Here is a 22,090-nt window from a genome sequence, read left to right on the forward strand (position 1 = left end):
CCTGCCCTGCGACATTATTCATGACTCACCTCGAGTGCGCATGTACGAAGAGCGAGAAGCTGAGCTTGATCGACAGGACGACCTAGACGGCCTCGAAGAGGAGCGCGATATTGCACAAGCCCGTTTCGCATTTTATCAACAACAGGCCAGGTGATACCAAAGAAGAGAAGTGCGGTCCAAGACATATAACACTGGCGACCTCGTCTTGCGTCTCCCAGAGAATAATAAGGATAAGCTCAAACCAAGATGGGAGGGCCCCTTCATCATAGATGAAGTTCTCACGGGAGGAGCCTATCGCCTTTGTAATGCATCGGATAATCGCCTTGAGTCGAATCCATGGAACGATGCTCGGCTCCGACGATTCTACGGATAGTTCGGTAGCACCTTTTTACTTTGACTAGGTTCCTTTTTCTCCTCTCCTTTTTTATTTTTTCATTTTTATATCCCAGGGTATGTTCGGATCTACCGAACTGTTAGGGGTACACATCTTTAAATGTATACACCCCACTATAACTTGGGCCTTCTTTGATGAAGCTTATTATTAAAAGCTTGTGGCTTACATTGTTTACGTCATTTGTTCTATACACTTTTTTGCCATTATATGCACCTCTATGACTTAAGTTTTTGCCAAGCTTGGTTGCCTTGCTCCCGTGTTTATACCCTACGTTCCCTATTGTTCGGCTAGGGTGTAAAGGGAGCACCTCTGCGATTGTTACAACCGGGTAATCCGGATCTGTACCTCAGACGGGTGAAGCCAAAAGCTAGTGCTCTTAAGGGAATAATTGGTCGGCAAGCAACGACAGATTATTTACGTTTATGTAATTCTTCTAACAAATAAGGGATAGGCTACCCATAATTCTATCTTTTGGATCAAAGCCTAGGCGTGCATAATTAGGCATGCCGACCCAAGGAAAGGAACCTTAACGGAACTATTTTCCCTGGAAGATGTTTCTTACGTTAAATAGTAATATAACATAACTCCCCGAACAAATTTTGTCTATTTGAGCAATATGACCGGATTGCCTGGTTTCCGGACATAATGAATTTTTATTACATTCCAACATGGTCTCCGGAAACACTCCAACTTCTTCGTTCGGAGGTTGAAGCCGAAGGCCTGCGATGACAAATTTTGACAAGTTCGGTTGGACATAAGTTCGATGATAAAGTACATTGATACATTGAATCGAACGCCTACTCTTTATCTATGTCATCTATAAGACTGTTTAAGCTACAGTCTTCTTGCAAATATTTCGCGGCTATCATCACTTGGTCATATACCAAGTTCACGGGAATCTTTTTTCCGTCCGGTCCCTGAGGTCCAACTTGGGCCATACGATTCGGATCGAGCCCGGTGTAGCGCGTTTTCACCATCGCCCTTGCCTCTCGTGCACCTTCCTGGCATGCTGACGCCTTCCATAGCTCCAAACAGCGCCGGGAACCTTTGAACAGGTTCGCCAACCCCTCCATGCTTTCTGGAGGGACATCGGATGGCCATAAGGCTTTGTCCATACTTCTCATGGCTTTCCGGGCCCGCTCATGCACTACGGACAGCTCTTTTAGAACGTGGCCTCGGAATCCGGATACTTCTTCTTCATGACGCCCAGTTAACAGACCTGCAAGAACAGCATTATAACACTCCGAAATACGGGATAATATTAGTCCCTTGGATGGTTCAAATGTCATACCGAATATACCGCCTTTCAACTTTTTATTCTCTTTTTGTGCGTCTGATAATTGAGCCTTTAAGCTCTTTATCTCTTCGGCTTGCTTATCATTTTCCTCCTCCAGTTTGTTCTTTTGATCAATGGTCATCGCGACCTTCTTCATTTCCTCTAGCTCTGTGGTGGCGGCATTTAGCTTTGTCCAGCTCGTTTCAAGCTCCTGGGACAGTGCGTTGTTCTTCTCTTTGAGAACCTGCGGTCATAACGATCCTTAAATCAGTTGGTCTAAACCACTTCAAGTCTCGGGGGCTACTGGCATGTATCTATTAAATTTACACAAAACATTACATGCATATCTTTTGAAAACAGGTGAGCAACTCCAGCAAGTCTATCCCGGGCAGCTCGGATATATGCATCCACGGTGCTGAGGGCACTAAATTCCTGCTCGGTAAAAACTGGAGCACGCATGGTCTCTTTCAGTCGTGGGTGGTTCATCACGCTCTCCACTTCGGAATTTGTGACGGATATGTCATCCGAGTCCTCATGAGGTGGATGAGTTGGCTCTACATCCGTATTGGCGCTTGTCTTGGTTGATGAGCCCGGTGTCGGATTAGCTGATGATCGGCTAGCTGGGACTTTACACACGGTTCACCATGTGCTCCTCCGAAAATAAGATGGGAGGAGAAGTATGACAATCTGGTCTTATGCCTAGGCACATGTTAAAAGTTATAGATCTTTGATAAAGGAGGGGGCCCGACGGCGCTCCCGGTTTCCTTTCGTTTTGAAGGCTCACCCTGCGTAGATGCTACCCTCCTAGAGGCCACCCTCGATGGAGTGTAGCTCGCTGATCGCCGGTCCTATGAAGCACGATTCAATGTCATGGGTGAGACACAAGTGGGTGGCTCCTTTTTTGTGGCTCCTTTTTTGAGGATGATTTCCGAGTACTTACCTTGGAGAAAGGGAAAATGCCGGGGTAGTCGGCCGTAATAGCCACTTCCGAGCCATCAAGCCTCGCTTGATAAAAGACTCCATCCTCAAACTCTATAAATCTATCCGGATCCTCGTGAAATCCGGGGTCCTCGTTGCAAGCATAGTCCTCTGGCTCTGGGGAGGGACAATTAATATTTTCGACCACCTTCCTCCATGTCTGTTTCAAGATGACAAGAACAATTTGATTAGCGCACCTGAATAATGAGGTAGGACAATGTTGATAAACAAAAACTTACCCATTCAATGGGGTTATACATGGAGAAACCTTCCCGACAATTTAAACGGATGAATTCTTCTTTCTCCCCCTTATAAAGATCTATAAGAATGGCCGCCAGAGCAGCCGGGGTATCCGGGCCCTCATGCTTATAACGAGATGCATCGTACTTCCCATTGTAACACCATAAAGGGGTCACTCTAGACTGAAGGGGCTGGATGCATCGCTTTATCGCGATGGCCATGACTACGATTATCAAGAGTTCGGAATGGGAGAGTAACCTGACCTTGCTAACTACCTATTTACTTCTACACTGTCTTCTTGCTTGGGACTCCGTGGGCTCCAATTGAAACGTTTCTTCAAAGGAGAACTGGAGAATTCGGGAAGTCCACGTCAAACTTTGTCTGGAAGGGGAACATCCTCAACATAAAACCATTATGAAGTCCATTCTTCTGATCCCTTCTTGGGAGTTCCGACGAGGTAACCTGATCCGGCTATGCACCATACTTCGGCGCCGCCCACTTCAAATATAGAACCCCCTTGATGACGAGGGACGAGGCAAAAGAACTTTCTCCACAGTTTAAAATGAGCCTCGCAGCCTAAAATTGTTCGCAGAGAACGAGAAAACTTGATATGTGCAGAATAGAACCTGGTGTGAGTTTGTGCAATTGGATCCCGTAGAATTCCAATAGACCTCTAAGGAATGGGTGGATCGCGAATCCTAAGCCCCTCAGAATAAACGAGACGGAGCACACCCTCTCCTCCTTGTTGGGGTTGGGGAAATTCTATGCTAGCACATCATTGCCAATCGAGGCCAATCCTGCCTGCATGGAGGCTAGATCTGTGGGAGGGAGATATCCCTGCGTTTGAAGTCGATTCAGTTGGAGGTGAGACACTGAGCAGCTTCGCCAATCACCCGCTTGAGCGCCATGAGGGCGCGAGGAGGAGCTAGGAGCGCTCGCCATGTTTTGAAGTTTTTTCCTGGTTTGCTCTGATGCTTCTTGCGCAATATGGGATGGCATTTGGGGATCTAACCCCTTTATATAGATGCCGCCCTTGCATGGTAAGGGGATTATTTGTAAAAAATTATGGACCATTCGCATTCGCCTGGCGCGTGGAAATCGAGGCAATGACAGGAAGGAATGTAAAGGCAGAACATGAAGTTCAAAGCCGGACTGTCGTCAATCCGGAGTATGGTGAGGAACCTGCCTTGCAAAGCTGGATACTACCTCGCCATTGAAGGCAAGTTCGGGGGCTACTGAGGGAGTCCTGGATTCGGGGGTCCTCAAGTGTCCGGCCTATTCGATATGGGCCGGGCTGATGGGTCGTGAAGACGAAGCAGAAGACCGCCTCCCGCGTCCGGGTAGGACTCCTATGTGCGTAGAACGGCAAGTTTGGTGTCTGGGTGTAATTTTATTTGCCTCTGAACCAACTTTGTATAACCCTAGGTCTCTCCGGTGTGTATATAAACCGGAGGGGTTAGTCCACAGAGGGCATCAGAATAATCATAGGCTAGACAGCTAGGGTTTGGCCATTACGATCTCGAGGTAGATCAACTCTTGTAACCCCTATACTCATCGAATACAATCAAGAAGGACGTAGGGTTTTACCTCCTTCGAGAGGGCCCGAACCTGGGTGAACACCGTGTCCCATTGTCCCTTGTTACCATTGATCCTTAGACTCACAGCTTGGCCCCCCCTACCCGAGATCTGCCGGTTTTGACACTGACAGGTATCCCTAGCCCACCAGGGTTCAAGTCTTGATACTCGCATTTGTCATGGATTTATTTCAGGATTTCCGGTGATCTGCGGGTCATTCCGTGCTTGACCCTGCACAGATCGCACATGCTCATCAGACAGTACAACACCATAGGATCCACATCGCGGTTTCCCAGCATTCCAATTCTATGGTCTCGTCGATTTTTCCTACTTTATGTGGGATCAAGAAATAGCATGTACATGGGCCTTCGCACCCAACACACACAGTAGTATAGCATGTTCTTTCACATGTTTTGCCATTAATCATTTGGTTCGATCGATCACAAGCCCCTGCTGCTGGACAGCAAAGCGACTAAACACGCAACAAATCACCAAACTCCAATTAATTATTATACACCAAAGGTGCACACAAGTTTAACCGAAGAACGATACTAAAAACTCAGTCGGCTGATAGGTGGATCATCAAAGGAGAATCAACGCATCCAGAAGTAAGGCCAACATAGGAGAGGTGCACCACGCGAGAGACATAGCCAGTCGAGGAAATTCAGCCAGTGATCCTCAGAAGAACCCCCAGACAACGCCACCCCCACGCTGCATGGTAGGCTTCACATGCCACCTACTCCATGACTTTTGCTCCTAGCGTCAACATCCTTTGATTTCCCTCCTTTTATCTGCAAAATTGCCCAATTTGTTAGCCACTCGCATATCAACCTGATAAGCATAATTAGAACATTTATTAGCTTTTTTTTCAAAAACAACAACTATTTCTGCATCTCCAAATTGTCCAAACGATAGCAGCGACACCAACTAACACCCGTTTTTTGGTTACATCATGTTGAATTTTTTTAATAGAGACACTAAACCATAGAATCAGATTAGCAGGATTGATCTCAAATTTAAATCATATTCAAGAAAACCCCACACTAGTTTATTGCTCTCATCTTGACCAGAAAACACACAATTTTTGGGATCTATCCAGCCACTTTTCAATAAATGGTCTCTAGGTAATACGCTATTTTTGACCATCAACCAAAGAAAGACTTTGATTTTTGGTGGAACTTTTTTTTTCTTAAAACAATTGTGACAAACCACAATATTGAACAACAAGGTGTCTATAAAGTGTTTTGACTGTAAAAAGACCATATGCAATTAACATACACTTAATAGAATCCTTGTCGTGAGACATCACATTCCATCACATCTCATTTTGAGGCTATCCCAAAGAGCTAGAGTATCACCTCACAAAGTTCTTATAAACCTAAAACCCTCCAACCTCTCTACAAGGCATCAGTTGCAGTAATATTCTAATCAGAACTCAAATTATACAGTATAGCATCAGAGATTTAAGGGGTTTATAATCCACCAACAGTCTTCCCAAAAATCCAGCATTCTTGCCATTACCCACTTTTTTACAATATTGGTAGAATGTGTATTTAATTTTCATGATACTGGACCAGAAATGGGAGTCCCCAGTCTTAGGTTTAGTTCCAAAAAGGCAACCATTTCGAAGATGCTTGTTCAGGAGAATCATGTGCCAAATACCATTTTTATTTTCTACCATAACTATATAGCAGACAAGTTTAGTTCATGAGTTCAAGATTTAAAATCCATAAACCCCCTTAATCTTTAGGTCTAAATCAAGTGTTCCACTTTACTAAGTGTTATTTTTTTTCTTATTGTCATCTGCCTACCAAACAAATCTAGCCATGAAAAAATTGGCTCTTTTCTTCACATCAACTGGGATGGGGTTGAAAAACATCATACATAAGTTGAATATCCCCCTCTATTGTTAAATCTTCTCTCATAGTGATAGTTATTAAATCTCTCCCCTTTTGTTGAAACTACCTTGCGCGCCTGCACCACCATAAGACCTAGCCATCCCTTCTTGCTCACCAGATGGCGGCGTAGCAGTAAAGCCTTACCACACATCGATTGCTTGCCCACCAAATTCTCTTAGGGGGCGGACCAAAGCATCTAAATACCCAAAGGTAGCACAAGGCGCATTCTCCTTAAGTGCTTTCCTATTCCACTAACCTGGACCTCCTATATCAAAAACATCTAGTCCAACCGCCCAGGGCCAACTACAGAAGGTTCTATGGGTAAAGGCCAAAACTCTAAAACTCACCCCCTCCTTGCTCAATATTTATCATCACAACATCAATGTAATCTAAGAAATCCACCCCAAAAACAAGCATATCCTTTGTACAATTGGCAAGGGTAGCTAGAAATTTACCAATTCTCATAGCCTTTTTGACTAGATTTCCACCAATAACATCGAAATTCCATTTAAAAACTATATCATCACAAATTTTGATGTTGTGGGTATCAACATCAGAAAGATCCAAGGACAAACCATCCTCATAACAGTATTACAATCAAAATCAGTGACATGATCAACTTCCATCGGAAACTCCACCGAAGACTTTTCGAGCATGCAACTAAGATATCCTAACACTATTTCTCGCAACTACAATCCCCCCAACTGTTAGTTTGTACATGAGGATGCAAATATTTCTAGAGATCATCAATCTTACTTGAAAATGAAGCAGCAAAACGATTGTAGGAGTCGTCGACTCCTCCCCGGCAGCAGCCATAATTGACTGCCTGCCAGGAAGACGCCTACTCGTCGGCGGCGCGCTGTGCAAGCGCCTGGATCCGCACAGAACGCCGGGGGAACCGAGGGGAGCGACGAGGCAGTTGTGAAATCACCCGCGCCACATTTTGCCTCGGCACCACCCGCACATCATCGTCGGTCACGACAGGCATCACCGGACAGTGTGGCGGTGACCTTGTCGCCGTGGTCACCACCCGCACACCATCCCAGATCAGATTGGACGAAACCCAATCGTACGACGCGTAGCGGTACCACCGCGCGCGCTGCACCGGATCGTTGGATTCCACCTCCATCATTGCCCAATAGAGGATCTCGAGCGGGGACTTCCCTGAGATACCAACTTTGTTCCTCCTCTGAGGCCTCTTCAAACACCCGACGTGATTCTTGATGCATCTCCTCCGCATCCCTGTACTGCCCATAGATCTCGCGAAGCCTCGCCATCTTCGCCTCGTCGTACCTGTGATTGCCGCCGCCATGACCTCCCCCCACGCCAAAGGCCCTTCCATCACCGAGATCTGAGACGGAGGTTGGAGGGGAAGAAGAAGGGGATCGTCGACACCCTCGTGCCTCGCGTGTAGATTCAATGCTTGCCAAAGTCATAGGTATTCATTGCCCACATCACGGGTTCCTCGAGATTAGTGTGGGATCAACGCCGTTGATTTTTTGGAAATTACTGTGTCCTGGATGTTGAGAAATCATCTATCAGGGGCCATCCTATCAAGATCCCAATGCCAAGTTGTACTCCACTAAAACTAGAATTGGCATCCGTCCATCCACGGAACGAGCACAAGCCAACAAGATTACACCAAACGTGACGCTGCATCTGTTTCAGTTTCACAGGTACGCTGCCGTGGGAAAGCGAAGAAATTGTTGGTAAAATGAGGGAAGGACAGCATGGTAAACGATGTCTGGTCCAGGTCCCGTCTGCCGCCCGCCGCACCGCAAACGCACCATCCAGCACCGAACGTGTGCCCTAGCCACCGAACGAGTCAGACTAACAGTCACCTTACAAGCCGACCCCACTCGCAACCACACCCAATACGCCCTTATTAACCCCGTGCACACCAGAACCAATTCGATCATATCCCCTTTGTCAACCTCGCTGCATACCTCCCTCCGCTCCGTGTAATAAAAAGTTAAAAACCCATCCCTCCAAACATTTTCCCAGTCCATCCACCGGCACCGCCGCGCTGAGCCCTAGCCACGCATGGAGCTGTTCACGCACGCCAAGAAAATTCTCCTTCCAGTTTGTACCTGTACGACAGCCACTAACCTCTTTTCATCGAGCTTTTCACTGCCCAAGTTTTCTATTTATAACCTGAATTGTGAGTAGGCTTTCAACCACCATCACCATGACCATGCTTATATAAACCGCAATGGCGGATGTAGAAAAGGATGGATGGATGGTCAGGTGCCTAGCTATATTTCTTCTATGCAATGTGTTGTGTGATATTGTGTTTCAGCCGTGGCATGTTTTGGTCCTGCACATGCTTTTGGCGTTCAGATGTTGCCATCATTCGTGTTGCTTGTGGGTTGGGTTTTGATGTTCCTGTAAGGAGGTTTGGCATGCCATGTTATGCCTTTCATTCTTTTTACGGAAGATTTCATGTTTCCCTTGCGTATAGGAGGTTTCTCTGGTTCATGTGGTTTTTTCAAGTAACAGCGCTTCGTCTGCGCGCACACTTGAACAAGTTCCAGCTATGGAAAGGATAGCAATGATTGATGAGGAGACGAGGTAGTTGTACACTATTTTTATCTCAATTTGGTTTGCGGGGTAATTATTTTCAATGAGCAGCAGCAACACAGCGCATGCAATCAGTTTCCTATTTTCCTGCGGTTGTAGGGATTGCGAACGGGTTCGGCTCACCTGCGGGGTTCCCAGCAGGGATTATTATGCAGGGCCAATAAATGAGTGCCATGTGTCCATGTGGGCCAACAACTATAATTAACTTTAATTAATTTTGTTTCCTGCTGCTTCATCATCCGGCGTCTGCGCGGAAGAAGTAGGAAGCTGGCTGTGCTTGGTCGGCCGCCGAGCCGAGTCGCCGACGATGTAGCTGGGTCGTGTACTGCCAATCGAGGACTACCCTGCGTCATTATTTTTCAGTCTGGTGGAGCGCCGCCGTCCTTATCTACCGTTTTGGCGAGATTACAATTTTAATAATGGATCTCTATCACATCGAGCAAACGACCACACAAGCACGGCCATGGCAGTCTATACGACGACCCCGCAGTACCTGTACTTTCGGCTGCTCCAGCTCTGCACCAACGAAAATCAGTTCATCGTTTCATCCCTTTTTTGATCGGCCAAATTAAAAGAGGTTAAATATTGACTGAGGAATTATTGGATCGTTGACGGAGGGTGCGAGGCGGACAGGTCTTCAACGGTGGTGTGCGTGAGCTCGGGCGCCATGGGCGTCGGCGGGCTGAGCGACTCCGACGAGGGAACATGCGCCTTCTTCTTGCCCCTCTCCTTTTTCCGCTTGTGCTTGTTCGCTCATGGACGAGGCCTGGGCCGCGGCCAGCACGGCAGGTGCTTCGGCAACCAGCGGGGGCGTCGCCATGGGATGCAGCACTGCGAGAGCCACGGCTGGGGCGGCCATCCACGACAGGAGGTAGAACGCCCAGCGGTGCCGCGGGCCGACGAATCAAAACCCATCGGCGCTAGCAACTAGTCTCGGGGCGAGGAAGGATCGATGCAACAGGAAACAAAATTAATCAAAGGTAATTGTAATTGTTGGCCCACAGAGACACATGGCACTAATTTATTGGCCCTGCACAATAATCCCTGCTGGGAACCCCGTAGGTGAGCGGGACCCATTGCGAACGTGGGATGGCGGAGTTTTCGTCCGCCCACAAAAATAGGAAACTGCGGGCGTGGGTTGTTTCTACGGACGTGTGAACGGTAGAGTTTTCGTCCGCCATGATGATGTTCTCTTGTTTAATAGTAGTGTAGATCAGGTGGCGGGAGATACGTACTCCCATTCCGGAGAAAGACCGAGATAAGTAGGCTAGTGAGCGGACCTAGAACGACGCCTTGAATCTCACGCGGACGGCGCGGATGTGCACTTACGGGCTTGAGTGCGCGGCAGCGGCCGCATGTATGCGACGAGGCCGGATTCTACGCGAATCAATTTGTTGTTGGATGGTTAGAGAGACTGTGATATTCCCAGCCCATCAGGGTTCAAATCCTGGTGCTCGCATTTATTCCTAAATTTATTTCAGGATTTTCGGCGATGCACATTCAGTAGGAGGAGACGTTCCCGTCAAATTTCAAGATGATATGCCGGCTTAATCTTCCGGACGTGCTCATAGAGATAGGATGTGCGTGTGTACGTTCATAAAGGGTGAGTGTATGCGCGTGTATATGAGCGCTTGCGTCTGTACTGGGTTAAAAAAAGAGGCTGGATTCTATGAGTCAGCAGTCAGAGAGAGTCCAGTCCAGGTAAGACCAAATCCTCTTCCCTCGACAAGACTTCCTGCCGAGACAGACGCGCCCGTCCGTACGTGAGCCAGCAGTCGGCACATACTACGTTTGGAGCTACGACACGGTATAAACAACCCGTGCCTGGTAGGGCTGCAATAAAAGCTCGAGGCTCGTGAGTCGCTCGAGATCGACTCATATTTTTGCTCGATTCGAGATCGACTCGAAAAAAAAAATGAGCTGAGTATGAACACTTTATGTAGCTCGATTGAGAAATGAGCTAATCTTGAGCCAACACTGACTCGCTCGATTCTAGCCCAATAGCCCGAGATCATATAATTATATTACATAATTTTGATATATATTAAAGGTAAATGGGAATATTTATTACCATATAGATAGTGAAAAATAATTTATTACCATGTACGTTGTGTATGATTTTCCTCAGTTTTACCTACTACCAAACATGGAAAATTAATTAACCACGGAGAAAATTCAGCCTCACTATGGTATGTGATCACCGTGTGTTAAAGGAGTATGTTGTTTTGGCAAAAGTTTGAGTGCAGACGCACCTTCGTTGTTCTCTCGCTACTAGTTCTTCCACGAACTCTTCTGTTATGTACTAGTATCTGTTTAGGAAAAATAGCTTGAATTATATAATGGTCTTTATGTTGTGTTGTGGCCTATCTTGTTTTAAAATTTGTTTTAAATTGTTAAAAAATATCATTTTATTTAGCTCGAAACTAGTTCGAGATCTACTTGAGATCGTTACAAGCTGAGCACGAGCCACTTTCTACAGCTCGATGTTGATCTTCGCTTGGTTTTGAGCTCGCTCAAATTTTTGTAGAAGTTGAGCTGAGCTTGGTCCAACTCGCTCAAACTCGACTCGTTTGCAGCCCTAATGCCTGGTCGATCAGCGTGGTCTGCACAGACAGTGACCATGTGCTTGCACCACCATGTCCTGTGGTAGGTGTCTCGATCATGCAACGAGCAACGGTTATTAGCGCTTGTCGATCATCACTCGACCTGAGCAGGAGTAGGATGTTCATACTCCACTCCACGGTCGCATGAAGAAATCTATGTTGCTCTCGATCCACCGCTCTACAATGAGTACTAGTACTATGTTCACACTCCACAGTCCAGTCGCATTTGGAAGTTTCTCCTTTTAGCGTGTTGGTGTGCCCGGCCGTTGCACACAATGGACGGACGCATCTTCTCCTCTCTATATCAGTAGTAAGTATATATACGTACTACTACGTACGAAGATATAGGAGTATTAATTAATTGTACGCGCACGGGCGGGCGTATCCTTACTCGCAAAGTTTTCTCCCCACCCTGGTTACGCACGCGTATGCAGCAAGACGGAAGCTTCTGAATCGGCAGGAAACGACGAGCCAAACCGAAGACCAAGACAAAACCGACGTTGAATTGTGGGGCGCGACACGCGGTAGAGTGCACGCTCCAAGAGAGGGAGGAACGATGTTGGTTCGAGACCACACGTACGTGCCGGGCCATGCTGTTCGCGGTCGGCATGGGCACGTCCAGGTCAAACCCAACTCCGTCTTCACCAAAGGAGACCCTTGATTGCTGCCTGCCGCGTCAGCACCTACTGGTACTCATCGCCGGCCGACCGTAGCAGCACCACAGCACGCGCTCGTAGCGGAAGCTGTCTGGCGGTTCCATCCGTCCGTCGATTGCACAGTGCGCGGGTCATTCCGTGCTCTGCTCTGTTCAGGGCCTGCACCCGCCGCACGCACGTGCTCGTCAGAGAGTACAGTACCATAGGATCCTCATCGCGGTTCCCAGTATCCCAATCTATTGTCTCGTCGAATTTTTTCCGAGCTATGCGGGCTCAAGAAATAGCAGCACGTATGTAGGGGCGTTCGCACCACACACAGTAGTATAGCATGTTAGAGCAACTCCAACGCGTCGACTCATTTTATCCGCGCGTGTCTTTTTGGGTCGCGGCGGACAGAAAAGTCGGCTCAATGCGCCGATCCAAACGGACGCCTGTTCTCTTTTCGTCCGCCTGTCGACCCATTCGCGGCCCATTTTTTAGCCTGATTTGCATAGGCGCGGGCGCGCGGCAACAACTCCCCCTAGCCCGCCAGTCGGTGGCAAAATCAGGCATCATTCCCTCCAATTTCCCAAAACCTCACATTGTTGGAGGGTCATAAACGGAGAGGAGAAGTTCAAGGCGCAATATGCCGCCCTCATGACGCGTGGGGGAAGAAAGACGAGGAAGAGGTTGTGGATGGCGAGAAGACACAGCCGCGAGGGAAGACCAACTCCAAGAAGGAGGACAAGTGGGATGCGGCGTCCAACGCCTTGATCTACCGTGGAGGGCATGATGACCAAGAACGACACAAGGGAGGAGAAGCGCCGACAAGACAAGGAAGATCATGTGAACGCCTTCATGGAGATCAAAAGGAGGAGGCAGAGAAGCAAGCGAGGATGCTCGAGATAGAAGCAGCCAATGCCAAGACTAAGGCGAAAGAAATAGCTCTCGCTAGCATGATGAGGGGGTGGAGATCATGAAGGTGGACCTCAACACCGTATCACCGAGGAAGAGGCCATGGTTCAAGAAGATGCAGGCCGACATGCTCAAGTTCGACGACGAGTGATCTATGGCCGCAGGCGCCATCCTTTTTTGTATGCCAGCAAGCGTGCTGGCATGACCACGGGCCGAGACGGCATGGTCGAACTCCAAACTTTCTTGTGTGCTGGCATGTGTGCCCGCCGCTGGCAAACGTGCCAGCGAGGCTGTGTGATGGTCTTTTCGGAGGCTGGCATTGTATGCCGGCTGCTGGCATGACGCCGGCATGAACTTTGGGTGGCAGCATGGCCGCGGGCATAATCTATGGCCGTTGGCATTTTAAATTTCCACGCGGACATGAAATGGGCTGCCAGCATTGGACACATGGACGACCCAAAAAGAAAACTGGGCAGACACCGAGCGGGCGGCCGACCCAAACGGACGAAAAACGGACAAAATCACCGTCCGCTTGGGTCGGCGCGTTGAAGTTGCTCTTATTCCACATGTTTTACCATTAAAGAAATCGTTTGGTTTGATCAATCACAAGCCCCTAATACTGAATACCAAACTGACTAAACAGGCAACAAATCACCAAAATCCAAGTTATTGTTACACACCAATGGTGCACAACAATTTAACCGAAGAACAATCATAAAACTCGGTCTGATAGATGGGTCATCAAAGAAGAATCAACGCATCCAGAAGCAATGCCGACATAGGAGTTGTGCACCATGCCAGGGACGTAGCCAGGCGAGGAAGTTTAGCCAGTGATCCTCAAAACCCCCGGACGATGCCACCCCTGTGATGCACTGTATGCTTCACCCGCCACCTGCTCCCAAGAATTTTGCTCCCCGCATCTACACCGTTTGATTTCCCTCCTTTATCTGCAAAATTACCCAAATTGTTATCCACCGGCATATCATCCCGATAAGCATAATTTGGTCATTTATCAGCTTTCTTTCAAAAAATAAATCATTTCTGCACCTCCAAATTATCCAAGAGATAGCGGCAGCACCAACTAAGACCAGCTAAATCACAAACTCAGATTATAAGGACTATATCTTAAATGAAAAGCACATTTAAACAAACCCCACACTAGTTTAGCCACCAAACTCCCAAAGAATAACTACTCAATGCTTTCATCATCTCTTGGGGTCCTATCTAGCCTCTTTTCACCGGATTGTCTCTAGTTAATATGCTATTTTTGACCATCGACCAAAGAAAGATTTTCATTTTTGGCGGAATTTATGTTTCCACAAAAAGGTGGAAAACCATAGTATTGAATAGCTTATGGTTTTGATAGTAAAAAGACTGTCTACAGTTAACATACACTTGATAGAATCCTTGTTGTTAGACACCACAATTTCTCACATCCATTTTTTATGTCATCCCCAAGAGCTAGAGTATTATCCACTTAGTTCTTATAAATCTAAAATCCTCCCAACCTTTCTGCATGGTATCAACTACAATAATATTGTAATCAAAACTCAAATTGTGCAGTCTAGCATAAGAGAGATTTAAAGAGGTTTATTATCCACCTACCAATCTTCCCAAAATCAACTATTTTTGCCATTACCCACTTATTTTTGCAATGTTGGTAGAATATGTCTTTTATTTTCATGAGACTCAACTAAAAATGGGAGTCCCCAGTCTTAGGTTTAGTTGCAGAAAAACAACCATTCCGAACATATTTGTTCAGGAGAATTGTTTGCTAGAGACCATTTATAGTCTCTAACTTCCATAACCATCTAGCCAACATACATGTGCTCATGAGGCCAAGATATCTAATCCCTAGGCCCCCTTGCTTTTTAGGTCTAAAGCCATTGTCCCAGTTTACTAAGAGATATTTTTTTCTGTTGTCACTCCTGCTAAACAAACCTAGCCATGAAGAAATTGGCTCCTTTCTTCACACCAACCGGGATGTGGGTAGAAAGACATCATATAAGTGGCATCATCCCCTTCTGATGTTAAAGAACCGAGGACAAATCATCCCCATTAGCAATATTATAATCAAAATCAGCGGCATGATCATCTTTTGTTGAAAAATCCAACAAATAACTATTTGAAGCATGCAAATCACATCTCTGAACCGTATTTCTCGCAGCTACAAATCCTCACACCATTAATTTGTACATGAGAATGTAAAAAATTGTAGAGACCAACAATCTTACTGTAAAACGAAGCAGCAAAACGGCCGCATGAGTCCTCATCGTCGGACTCCTTCCCGGCTAGCAGCCAAAATTGACTGCTAGCCAGGGAGACACCTACTCATCGTCGACGCTCCGTGCAAGCGCCTGGATCCGTGCAGAACGTCGGGGGAACCGAGGAGAGCGACGCGGCAGTTGGGAAACCACCCGGACCACCTTCTTCCTAGGCACCACCCGCACGCCGTTGTCGGTCACGACGGGCGTCGCCCGACTGCGTGGCGACGACCTCACTGTCATGATCACCACCCCCAAATCATCCCTGTCTAGGTCGGACAAAACCCAATCGCGTGACGCGTAAGGTTTCCACCATGCGCGCCCCAGATCATCGGGTTTCCCCTCCATCATCGCCCAATAGATGATCTCGAGCGGGGACTTCCCCTTGATCTGAATCCGTTCCTCCTTCGAAGCTTATCGAATCACCAGGCGTGAATCCCGATGCATCTCCTCCGCATCCTTGTACCACATATAGATATGGCGAAGCATCGTCATCTTTTTCTCGTCGCCGCCCGCGATCGCCGCCGCCATGCGCTCCCCCCATGCCCAATACCCGTGATTCGCTATCGCCGCCATGTGCTCCTCCCACGCCCAAGGCCCTTTCGTTGCTGAGATCTGAGACAGAGGTCGGAAGGGGAGAAGCGGATGGATCGTAGAGACCCTCGTGCCTCCTCGTCTAGATTTAATGCCTGCAAAAGTCGTAGGTACTCATTGCCCGCATCGCGGTTTCTCCGAGATTGGTGCGCGATCGACGCGGTTTTTCTTTCTTTCTTTCTTTCTTGCGAGGACGACGCTGATTTTTTGGAAATTATTATGTCCTAGATCTCGAGAAATCATTTATGATGGGCCATCCTATCAGGATCCCACTTGCCCAAATTGCATTCCACTAAAACCAGAATTGATAGTCGTGTATCTAAGATGCCGATCATGGGAAGATCATGACCAATATTTGTGTATATACTATACTTAAACACCAAGCAACTCAGAGAGAAGTATACTTAATATTATTGGCGTCTGTTCATCCACAGAAGGAGCACAACCCAACAAGATTACACCAAACGTGACGCTGCATCAGTTTCAGTCTCGCAGCGGGACGGAAACGCTGCCGTGGGAAAGCGGAGAAAAAACTGTTGTAAAACGAGGCGAGGACAGCGTGGTAAACGGTGTCCGGTCCGGTCCAGTCCGACCCCCGCCGCACCGCAAACGCACCATTTCCGCGAACACGCCGCGCCCGACGTGCGCCCCAGCCGCCGAACGGGTCAAACCAGCACAAACCCCTGCCCTCACCGACAGACCGGCCCCACCTACAGCCCGACCCCACTCGCAGCCACACCCCGCACCCCGTTATTAACCCCGCGCACAGCCACAACCAAAATCAATCACCTCGCCTCGCCCCGTCGTCAACCTCGCCGCCTACCATCCCAGAGAGAATTCCCTCAGACAACTACCAGTCCACCGCCGCCGCCGCCGAGCCCCGGCCGCGCATGGAGCTGTTCGCGCACGCCAAGGCGGTGCGGCTGAAGAGCCGGCACGACAAGTTCCTGTACGCGGACGAGGACGAGCTGCACGTCACGCAGGACCGCAACGGCTCCTCCCCGAGCGCGCGCTGGACGGTGGAGCCCGTGCCGCACGCGCCCGGCGCGGTGCGCCTCCGCAGCAGGTACGGCCGCTACCTGGCCGCCTCCACGGAGCCGTTCCTGCTGGGCATGACGGGCCGCAAGGTGCTGCAGGCGGCCGCGGCGCCCGGGGGCCGCCCCGACGCGTCCGTCGAGTGGGAGCCCGTCCGCGACGGCTTCCAGGTGCGCCTCAAGTCCCGCGCCGGCGGCGTCCGCGGGGGCGGGGACAAGTACCTCCGCGCCAACGGGGGCGTCCCGCCCTGGCGCAACTCCGTCACCCACGACGTGCCGCACCGCACCGCCACCCAGGACTGGGTGCTCTGGGACGTCGAGATCGTGCAGGTGCTCACCCCCGGCCCGGCCACGCCCGCGCCCGAGAAGGCCGCGTCGGCGCCCCCCGCCGCCCTCGCGCCGGACTCGCCGCCCGCGCCCAAGCTCAGGCCCGCCCCCACCCCCTACGAGGCGCACCACCGGCCCACCAAGTCCCAGACGTCCCCGCCGCCGCCGGACTACGCGCCGCCCCCGCCGCCCAAGCCCAAGCCGGAGCCCAGGCTCTCCAAGCTGGAGGTATCCCCCTTTTTCTTCTCTTGCGTCTGATTGCGAATAATTGACTTCCGTTTTCGTCCTGACGACGGCATTGACTTCGCAATGCTCGTCTCTGTGTCCGTCGAATTGCTAGTTTTGCTAGGCGCTTCGCAGTTTTAATTCGCAGAATAGTTGAATCTGAACTGCATCTAAGTGTTAGATTAGTGCTTTTGGAATGCTAATCGCGCTTAGGAGAAACACTTAGATTATTTCCCCACAATGCACAGCAATTGTCTGCCAGTGGTCATGTGGCTTCACATTGCTGGCATCGGTTGTATCACATGGCCCAGATACAAGTGTCGCTTTGCTTTGAATGTGCCGATGAAGTAGATATAGATAGGCTTTCTGCATTTTGTCACATTGCTTGAAGTAGATAGGCTTTGCGCATTTCGTGTTGTGATAGCTATGTGGTGGCCGTTGTTGTACTGGTTGGGTGTACGCAATTCTGTTGGTCTCATGTGTCATGTGTAACGTTCGCTCTTGAGCTCTCCCAAACTGTTGCTGCTATCGCAAGCAATCTGTATTATGCAATCTAATGCTGGGCTTATTGTAGCATTCATCCCAACTTTTCTTTTGTTGGTAAGGAATCATCATCATCATCATCAAATCTTCTGTCATATTTTGGGTAACTTTTCAAAGTGCTGTCAAGTGCATCCTGAGAAACTCTCCTTTCTCAGCTCTGTACAGTCGAGCTAGGCTGTATAGCATTACTCTGTATTGTTGAAATTTTCAGAATTTTTATCTTCTGTACTGAAGAACTTGCACGTTGCATCTACACTTATCTTTGGTATTGTCGTCATTAGTCTGAACTTTTATGGTGGGTGAGAAAATATTAACACTGTGCTTCTTTCTTTTATCGTCAGTCTTCCGATTCATTCTCTGCCCCGTTGCACAAGGTGCAGGGTCGTGCGATCCACTACCACATTGCAGACGATAAGGGCGACGTGGACGATGATATCGAGAGACGCTCATTCACGTTTAATGGCTCTAACCTGGAGGAGCTCACCCAGAAGTTACAAGAGGAAACAGGCATCGATGATCTGATCGTCTGCACACGCAGCCCAATCAGCGGGAAGCTCACTCCTCTCCTTCTGCAGCTGCCTCCGAACAATGCAGCGATGCACATTGTGCTCGTCCGTGAGTCCTCAAAAGGTATGTCTGCTATTCCTTCTTGCTTATACTACAATCATTCATTGATCGTGCCAATTTAGTTGTAGCAGTATGGCATGTTTGTGATTTTAGATAGGGAATCGGCGAAGGATTCTAGGGTACTTTAGCTTTTTGATGAGTTGGGTTTTCCGACTAAGCAAAGCGCACCTTCTCCAGTTTATCATTTCAAATATCAACTTGTGCAGTAATGATTTGTGCACTACCACCATACGTGGTCTTATTCTAATCCTTTTCTCAGAAACATGACTGTGATGTCAAGCACCGTGTTTTAAGTTTTTGGAGCAAAAGAGTGAGTGTCCATTTGATAAAATAACACGCCAGCTCATCTTTTTTCTGCTACCCTAAGGAACCCTGATAATGAAGTTATGTGGGAGATTTCTGTGTTATATCATCTTTAGGCAGACGATGCAGATTTTGTTTCTTTACTGAAGTCAGTCTAGCTCAGAATGCATTTCACACGACAAGACGGGTACCGTCTGCCCGTCTAGTAGATCAGTAGTGTACTTCAGTACACACCCTCCCTCTCCTCTGTTCTGACAGTATGGTATTATTCTGTTAGGGGTATAAACATAGTACTACTGAGTAGTGCTGCTCATTAGGACACGTGTTTGCGTGATTAAAAAACATGTGTTCACATAGTACTACAGTTTATTATTTTGTTTTGTTTAGCATGGTTCACATATGATACAGCCCCATTGTAAGTACATGGATACAGCGATGTTTGAACTCTCCTTTAGTACATGGTATTTTTATCTTCATCTACTGATCTTCTCCGTTGTGAATTTCAGTGGCGAAGACATTCCCATGGCCGTACGGCTCATAATCTTTGGAGGGAAGACGCGGTCACTTCAGGTTGAGCAGTGGGATGCTGGGCTGCGCATCTGGTTGATTCATTGGAGCTATACATCGTTTATTCTGGCTTCTGGGTATCAGAGGCAACTAGGATCCCGTTCTTGTGTATAAAGTGGTATAGATTAATTTAAACCGGCAGATCGTGCGAAAGACTGGAGAGATGTTTATACTTTACAGACTAGTAGTGCTAAGTATGTTTATACTTTATAGACTAGTTGGAGGTTGGTGATGGTACTTGGAAATTTGTATTCCCTTGGTTTATTGATTGAATCATTGGAGATAGTGCTGTCCATGAATATCCTGGCCTGGAAAACTCAGTGGACTCATTCCTCGGTTGCAATCCATCTGGAAGTAGCACTTGGTGTAGTATTGAAAATGGAAGCAAAATGTCTGACCCGACTACGTCTGATTTGACTTTCAGGACGAAGAATGGTTCTTAGCGAAAGAGTAGTGGAGGTAGTATATCTGTTCAACAGGGCACTTATGAGAGGCTGACGGTTGTTTTGGATCATACTGGTAACTTGGTAAGTAAGCATCTTGTCCGTGACTGGCGCTGCATCTTCTGGCCATCACGGTACTTAGCCTCGTTGGGCAGACCAGGCATTCACAAGTTTAACATTTTAATCACAAGTTTTCAGCCAGGAACTCGGCAGAGAATTTTGGGGTTTGCGGTGAAGAACAGAGGATGGTTGGTGAGATTCAGTGTACAAGCTGATGAATGAGTGCCAACTTCTTTTTTTTTTTGAGTAACTACTGCTGGTAAAAATTTGTCTCATACTCATCTTGGGCTCCTGGCTCGGGCCGTCACATATAGTTCTTCACCGTAATAATATCTCCGTCGAAAAAAGAGGCAGCGCTACTGGTGTGCCCAGGTCTCGCTTATAGCGAGACAAATGGCTGCCTCGCGCGTGAGAACACTACATGGAGTCGGTCCTGGCCGGCCCAGTAGGCATGCTGGTCGTCGTGCTGAAGTCATACTGAGTCTATTTTTTCTTCTTATTTTAAAATAACATATTTAAAATACATTAATTTACTTAAAAAGAATTCAAACCATGCACTTGAAAAATGTTAACACAGTATAAAAAATGTTACCATTATTCAAAAAAATGTGAAAATTTTGAAACGCATACACGATGTGAACAAAATATTTTGCATACTACAAAACAATGTTTCATACCATTACCATTAAGAAAAGTTTCAGTGTGTACTTGAAAGAAATGTTGACCATGTATTGAAAAAGGGCTTCAAAACATCTAGTAAAAGAAAATTTACATCGTCGAAAAATTGTAATACGTAAAAAAGTGTTTGACTAGTATAAAAAAATGTTATGTACCATTAGAATAATATACATGACATTCCAAAGAAAATATTCTCGAGTTTCAGAATATTCATTTAAAAAAAGTTTATAAAATGTAAATAAATGTTCCTATAGTTAAGAAAATGTTAATTGCCATTAAACAATGTATGTGACACTTTAAAAGAAATATTCACTAGTTTCCAAACAATATCTGTGAAAAAGTAAAAATGTTTGTGCAATGTAAAAAAACTCATAGTTTGTAAAAAAAACAACTTTGTTATCATTAAACAAATGTTAAACATGTATTTGTAGAAGTATTGACCATGTATTAAAAAAATGTTCAAAACATTGTGTTAAGAAGAAAAAATGTACGTCTTGTATTTGAGAAATTTAGAATATGTTTCATATGTAAACTGAAAAAATTGACATGTGTTAAAAACAAAAAAAATGATAAAAAGCAACAAAGAAACATAAAAAAATCAGGAAAACCAGAGTATAATGAAGAACCAAAACAAAGAAAACTAAAAGCAAATGGAGGAACATAAAAAATTAAGAAAGCCAAAGTATAACAAAGAAAAGAAAAAAAACTAAAGTGCAACCAAGAAATTAGAAAAAAAATCAAAGAAAAAGCGATGAACAAAGTACAACGAAGAATACAAAAAACCCCGAAGAAAACTGATGAAGAAACAAAGAAACCAAAAGAAGAAGAAATGGGCAAGTCCAACAAAGTTAAAGAAGACGATCAAACATATCCAGCAATTGAAAAAAAAAACATTGAAACATACCGGCCCAGTTACGACGGTGAACAAAAATCTTCAGCCGAGAAGGAAGCCATACTCGCTAGTCTTCGCCCAGCGCTACACGGAAACTCTGAAATCAGTAGTTAATGGATATTCCTTGCAAAGCTCACTGTCACCTTCTCAGGTGCCGACCAACAAGTTTTTTCTTTATTCGTAGATTCGTTTGTCCAAAACGTTTTATCTCTTGAAATATGCGTCTAAATCTTAATCTGTTTTCTCTGTTAGGTTTTTCGCATCGAGATCTTCAAAAGTATATCCATTTTAATTGGTTTCGACAAACTTTGTTTTCACAAAAAATAGGGAAAAACAGGAAACAGTTTTTTTAAATGACATATAAAAAAGCTAAAAACCCAACAACCAAAAAAAGAATGACAAGAAAATGAAAGAAAAAGCCCAGAGCCAGAAGCAAAGT

The 22,090-nt window shown here is 46.8% G+C and overlaps 1 protein-coding gene across 1 annotated transcript; it reads left to right on the plus strand.

The window, feature by feature from the left end:
• Positions 1–16,728: 16,728 nt before the first annotated feature.
• LOC123123268 (uncharacterized) lies at positions 16,729–19,877 on the plus strand. The gene is made up of 3 exons (XM_044543747.1): positions 16,729–17,541; positions 18,423–18,711; positions 19,518–19,877. Exons 1-3 carry the CDS (start codon positions 16,843–16,845, stop codon positions 19,550–19,552), a joined length of 1,023 nt encoding a protein of 340 aa, XP_044399682.1. The 5' UTR covers positions 16,729–16,842; the 3' UTR covers positions 19,553–19,877.
• Positions 19,878–22,090: the final 2,213 nt, after the last annotated feature.

The sequence above is a fragment of the Triticum aestivum genome, chromosome 5D, assembly GCF_018294505.1.
Source record: "Triticum aestivum cultivar Chinese Spring chromosome 5D, IWGSC CS RefSeq v2.1, whole genome shotgun sequence".
Lineage (NCBI taxonomy): Eukaryota > Viridiplantae > Streptophyta > Magnoliopsida > Poales > Poaceae > Triticum > Triticum aestivum.

Bases quoted from the DNA above. Each gene is read 5' to 3' on its own strand.
- LOC123123268 (XM_044543747.1), top strand. From the start codon at position 16,843: ATGGAGCTGTTCGCGCACGCCAAGGCGGTGCGGCTGAAGAGCCGGCAC. The intron at 17,542-18,422 runs GTATCCCCCTTT...TTTTATCGTCAG, and splicing joins CCAGGCTCTCCAAGCTGGAG to TCTTCCGATTCATTCTCTGC. The intron at 18,712-19,517 runs GTATGTCTGCTA...TGTGAATTTCAG, and splicing joins CGTCCGTGAGTCCTCAAAAG to TGGCGAAGACATTCCCATGG.